Below are 6410 nucleotides of genomic sequence, written 5' to 3'. Positions count from 1 at the left end.
GTGTTTCTTGGAGGTTATAGTACATTGAAGAATGATCATATGACTTTTTACATACGCCATGTGACCTGTAAATGCGAAAAAGCCGTTTCCATTGCAGTTTTGCGAATTATTCCTTTTTCGCATTGCCTGAAAAACCACCTCATGCGAGCGTAAAAACTTTTTTGCGATATATGGCCGCTTTTGCGAAATTGACGCGTTTCCATTAGGCGTATTTTCAATTTCAATTTGCGCAATTTGAAGGGTAATGGAAACGTGCCTAGTGAGCTTAAACCGAGTGAATTGTACTGACCAATCACGTAGTCAAGCGAGCTGACGCCAGACGATACTAAGAGCTGTCCGTTCTGTACAGACGGTCGTGTACCAAGGATAGAAACTAGTTTTCTTCGGGTTTTTTTCTGAAAACTAGTTGCGTTGCCTATGCTGGTGGATCCAGCCATGCCGCTCACGGGAGCCGCCATGTTTTTCTGGTGTTGACAGCAACGCCGGTGACGCTACAGCCAATCAGCGACTGAATTGCTCTTTTCTTAGCCAATCAGAAGGAGACTTGTTCAAAGACGATGATGCAATGAAGTTCAAGGTTGACTGCGCCTGCGTAGTGAACGTGTGATCAAGATATACAAACAGCAAGCTTTCAGTGGACATGAATCAGGTAGGATTATTGTACAAATTACTGTATCGTTTATTATAATTCCATCACGTGACATTCCTGCAGTAGATCATGTATGCACATCCTGCTATCGATGTTGAAACTGACCCACCTGAGCCATAATAACACTAAAATCATGATGCCCTTGTACTTTAGACAAGACTTAGGAAATGTAGTGAACAGATCAGAGCTTCTTTCATAACCACATTGTAAATACTGAAGCTGTCATTTTAATCGTGTTATTTTTTTAAAGATTAATACATAATCTAGTAAAGATAGTTTACCAGATTCTAGTAAAGACATTTACAATGTTACAAAAGATGTGTATTTGAAACAAATGCTGTTTGTTTTGACCTTTCTATTCGTCAAAGAAGCCTGAAAAAAAAATTATGTTTGTATATTTTAATAAGTATAGGTCAGAATAAGCATGTTGTTTCATTTTTACATAAAAACATCTGTTATGCTGAATGACACAATGGAACATTATTTCACCCATATTTTGACATTTTATTTTCACAGAAGTTATTTGAAACATTAAAGTAGACATTTTTGCATTTAATATGCATTCTGTGTTATAAATATTTAGTCAATTTAATTTGATGCGGCCACCAAAATGGGACGTCTCGTCTTTGACCCATACCAATTTCCTTATTACTGACTGTGGTAGTTTCTCACATAATAAAACATATGTAAATCAGTTTTTAGCATATATTTACAGACTTGTAATTAATTTATAGGTGGATAATGTGTCCTTTCGTATAAGTGAGTGTCAGCTGAGTCTTATCTCTGATAGTTTTGGCCATTCAGAAACTTTTTTTTTTTTCGTTTCTGTACAAAAAATAATTCTAGATATCCTCTAGACAGGTCCCTTTATTGTTGAGGTGCTCTTTTTAGTTTGTCCAAATGCTGGTATCTCTTATGTTATTTTTATGATGTCAGCTTTATCAGCTCATATTGTTCCACACAGTGCTAATACTAACAGTCATAACATGTCAAATGTTTCCTGAGCAGCTTGCTTGGGTTTCCCCAATGTGATTCTCTCTGCTACCACAATCTGAGGTTAAGAATATAGTGGCGTTGCTCAGAAGGGAAGTTAGATTGTCATCTGCGGAAGGTTTGTTTGCGTTAGTGTTGAAAGGAAAGTAATAATCTTGGATGCCAGCACAATTATAGGGCTGTGGTTACTATTATTTGTGACCCACAGGAAGGTCATTTTACGCTCTGCTCTGAAAACTGCATTAATCTGTATTTTTTTCCTATATGAATTCAAAGATATCTATAACGTAAAAACAAAGCAGGCTAATTTGAAAGAAATCGGTGCTAGGGATGGGCATTTAGTGAATAGAGAATTGTAAGATTTCTCTTTTAGCCAAAACAGAAGGCCTATCTTGGGACATCCGATAAGATCTGTTTGCCTTTCAGCTCCCTCTTGGGTTCAGACTGCAGTCAAAGTTCATTTCAATAAAGATTAGTCTATTTATGTCACGTCATTGTTACAGAACTAGCTCAGCATCCCTTGAAATCGCTTCGCTTTTGTTCATATTTATGGGGATTGACTCTGTAATTGGCTTTAGTCATTATCTGCCTTTTAAAATTCATTTGATTTCCATTAGACTGTTGTAAAAATCAAGTGATGGAGAAAGGCATCCTTTATGTCATGCATGCAGACATCTGTCCTCCATCAACCAACCAGGTGCCAGCCTCGTTTTGATAGCTGCGCTGATAGCCTCCCGATTACCAAATCTCTAGGTTCTCCGATCCCTTTCACTGGACATGAAGGACCAATGAGAACAAAGAGAGCAATACGAGGCCACCCTCAGGCCTCAGCTGCCTTCTGCCACACAGATCGAGAACATCAGAGAGGTCCCCCCTCCTCATCTTCCTTCCATCTGGGTTCTCGGGGGAACGCCGTCTTAGTTAACACTATTCGAATCTATGTAATCTTCTTAAGTCCCGCAGAAGCTCCCAAAGTCGAGCTCCTCATGTATGTCTGAATTCAGATGGGCTGTGATAAGAAGCTCTGAAGCAGCCCTTGGGATTGAGTTCCTGTCTTTTTGCTCAGGGTATTTTAAAATTTCAAATATTTAAAAGTTTACACATAATTTAAGATTTTTTTTATTGCCTCTCTAAATCCCAGAAGGGGATTCAGAAACTGAAAAAACAAAACAAACAAAAATATTTTATAGTACAGTATATATGCAACTAGTCAAAAGTTGAAATAAGATTTTTTCATGTTTTCGAAAATCAGCATATTAGAATGATTTCTGAAGGATCATGTGACACTGAAGACTGGAGAAATGGTGATGAAAATTCAACTTTGCCATCACAGGAATAAATTAAATTTTAAAATATATTAAAATAAAAAAGAGTTGTATTAAATTGTAATTATATTTCACAATATTGCTCTTTTTATTGTATTTTTGATCAAAAAATTGCAGCCTTGGTGTAAGAATGTAAGAAACTCCTTTCAAAGACATACAAAAAAAATATTATTCCAATCTTTTGACCGGTAGTGTATTATAAATTAGTATATATTTTTTTTCAATACAATATATTTATTGTTTTCTTAACCATTTTTTTTTTTTTTTTTTTACTAATTTTCATTCTGAATGTCCGGCAATCATGAACAATGGTGCTCAGAATTACAGCCTGCTTTCCAGTGTCACCTGGGCTGCTGTTTATTTTCTTTGCTATTTCAGGAGGTCAGTGGAGTGTTCGCACATTAGATGGTGGCATGGAGTCACTGTGACCTTTACACAAGTGTGACACCAGTCTCAATGCCTGAATTGCTGTTTGCACGCTTTGCTTTGTATACCAGGTGTTTGCAGTATATATTTAATTGTAACGGACTCTTAAAGGGATATCTATGTATTTTACTGCAATATTTGAAACTATTTTTGACTGGTGTTAAAAAATATATATATATTTTTTTAAATGAATTGTATTAGGGCTGCACGATAAATCGGAATGGAATCGAGATCGCGATTCGACAGAAGCTGCGATTGTCATGCGTATCTTTCAGTGAAGCACGCGTGATGATGATTTCCTGCTGATTACAGAACCGGCTTTTTTAACAAAATGCGCATGACAATCGCATTCGATTAATCGTGCAGCCCTAAATTGTATGCAGTTTATTATCGTAATGCTATATAATTGTGCACTAAAATTTTGGCAACCGAAAATATTTCCCCGACACTGCACAAAAAAAAGTTTTGAAGGCCGAAAGGTTCTTAATTATCATGTCTCACATAATGTGTTTTGGCTCATTTTTGTTATTTCAGGAAGAAATATTTCCAGTTCATCGTTATTTAAATGGAGAGTGCGTTTTTGCAGGATCTATTGAACTATTTCGCATATTTTAATAGTTAAATACTATTTCACAATTTTTTTTTTTTTACTTCATCTGCCATATTAATGCAACGTCCATGTCTTAAAGGGGTCATATGATGTTGCTAAAAAGAACATTATTTTGTGTATTTGGTGTAATGAAATGTGTTTATGCGGTTTAAGGTTCAAAAAACACATTATTTTCCACATACTGTACATTATTATTATTATTATTATTATATCAAAGTAGTTTCGCTTTCACAACGAAACACAGTGTCTCCACGGCATAGCGGTGGCGACAACAATACTACAGCGAGAATAAAAGTTACGCCTTCTTTCTTTGCGTGAACATTTGGGCGGCGTTATGCAAATATTCCCACATCGTGACGTAGACATGTGGGGGGGTGTTAGAACGAGCCGTTTTAGGTAGGCGTGGCTGACTCTTAACTTTTATAAAGAATATCTCTTTGGATTTGAGACTTTAGTCTTTGCAACTTTACAGATCTTCTTTATGCACCAAGAGCTTGTAACACTTCAAAGAGAAAGGAAAAATTGAAATCGCATCATATGACCCCTTTAAGTTCAAGATGCAATAGCTTGTTTTATTTTTTCAAAGCACTTTTTTCTTTTTAGTTATTGTCTTACTTGTTGGCAAGTTCTCACGTGAAATGGAAAAGCATTTGCCATGTAATGATATTATAATAATCTTAATTCAACAAGTCTTGGTGCCATATTTTAAACTGTAAATAATCTGTTATTTAGAGCGGTTTATCAGATTAAATGCTTCTAAAACATCAGATGACAGCTCTGTCTCAAGAGATTTGTTCAATTCCAAAAGTTTGTTTTACAGCAGATTTATAGGATTAAAAGAGCATTTTGATGCCACCTGCTTCTGAGCTCTCTGGGAACCCTTTCTCCCTTCTGTTGCATTATGGGTTTTGGGGGTAATAATGCACAGTATGTGGAAAATAATGTGTTTTTTGAACCTTAAACCGCATAAACACATTTCATTACACCAAATACACAAAATAATGTTCTTTTTAGCAGCATCATATGACCCCTTTAAGGGGAGACTTGGAGTTAATTATCCAATTGTTAGATAAAATTAATTTGGGTTCTGTCACTTCCCCGCCCAGGGAATCATGTGGCAGATTCCGTGCTTGTTCCGAACACACAGGGGAATGTTCAGAAATTGAGATTTAATCTCAATTGTCTGAAGGTCTGTTTGATTTTGGCTAAACTCCATTTGATTCCAAGCAGCTGACTCACCCAGCCTCTCTCTCTCACACACACAGGGTGCCAGTGGAAAACCAGGCGGCCGCATATGGACTGTCTCTTGATATCATTCACTGGCCGTGTAATCTTATTATGCTAAATCCTTAATCCTCACCTATGCTGGATGCCCACAACAGTGACAGTGCTGGTGATTGGACGACTAGACGTAGTTGGGGATGCTGTGTTCTCCCCCACACATTCTGCCAAGCTGGTCTGCATTACAGACAGTCTCTTGAGGTCAGGGCGAGAACGAGAGAGAGCCAATCAGTTTGAAGGAAATTGATGGATAGAACTAGAGGGAATAAAGTTCTGGATCAAAATCCTTTGTTTTTATCAGAATCTGAATGGTGTTGTGTCACGGTGTGCCTACTGTGAAGGAGCGAGGAGACGAAGGAGATTCCAGAATTATCACAGACTTTATTTACAACAGGGAAAACCCACACGTAGGACACGGGGATCGACATTCACAATACCGGACGAAGGAGAACAGAACGGGCTAGAACTCAAATAGGGCAGATAACGAGGGGCAGACAGGTGAGGAGGATAACTAATAACAAGGAACACCTGGAACTAATAGAACTAAATGGGGACAGGAACAGGAAGAACCAAATAAGGGCAAGGAAGGCACATGGAAAGCAAAACGCACACAAAACCAGGAACAGAGTCTTGACATTACTCCCCCCTCCCGGAAGGTGCGTCCCGCGCCGTACAACGTCCAACGGGGATGGGGGGTGGGTGCCATGAAGGCTGGTGCAGGACTGGGAGACGGGGAATACCTCCAGGGCGGATCAGGCAGTCCAGGGTGCCATGGCGAAGCAGGAGCTCGGGGTGCCTTGGCAGAGCAGGCAGACTAGGAAGCCATGGTGGAGCAGGCAGTTCAGGAGGCCACGGCAGAGCAGGGAACTCAGAAGGCCATGGCTGGACGGCCTCCGTGGCCTTGGCCTCGCCACCCGGCCCGGCCACTATGGACGGACCCATACTAACCCCCCCCAAAAAAAATCCTTGGGGAGAATATAGTCTTTAGAGGCCCTCCGTAGGCCTAACTCGGGAACAGTGGCCCTCCCTGGGCTTGACTTGGGGACTGGAGCCCTTTCTGGACTAAACTCGGGGACTGGAGCCCTCTCTGGGCTAATCTCGGGGACTGGAGCCCTCTCTGGGCTAA

At 39.4% G+C, this 6410-nt stretch overlaps 1 protein-coding gene and 1 pseudogene across 1 annotated transcript in view; one reads left to right on the top strand and one right to left on the bottom strand.

Moving 5' to 3' along the window:
- Window positions 1-537, bottom strand: part of LOC107728084 (elongator complex protein 4-like) — a 77495-nt gene extending 76958 nt beyond the window's left edge. Inside the window, exon 1 of the mRNA XM_016538158.1 lies at window positions 290-537. Within this exon, the coding sequence (XP_016393644.1) occupies window positions 290-458 (169 nt within the window). The 5' untranslated portion in view covers window positions 459-537. The remainder of the gene's footprint in view (window positions 1-289) is intronic.
- A 14-nt stretch (window positions 538-551) lies between these two features.
- The window catches only part of LOC107728087 (mitochondrial inner membrane protease subunit 1-like), a 14764-nt pseudogene continuing 8905 nt past the window's right edge, over window positions 552-6410 (top strand).

The sequence above is a fragment of the Sinocyclocheilus rhinocerous genome, unplaced genomic scaffold, assembly GCF_001515625.1.
Source record: "Sinocyclocheilus rhinocerous isolate Xijiao unplaced genomic scaffold, SAMN03320098_v1.1 scaffold1779, whole genome shotgun sequence".
NCBI lineage: Eukaryota > Metazoa > Chordata > Actinopteri > Cypriniformes > Cyprinidae > Sinocyclocheilus > Sinocyclocheilus rhinocerous.
Note: the sequence above shows the minus strand (reverse complement) of the source record. Positions and strands in the feature narration are given on the sequence as shown.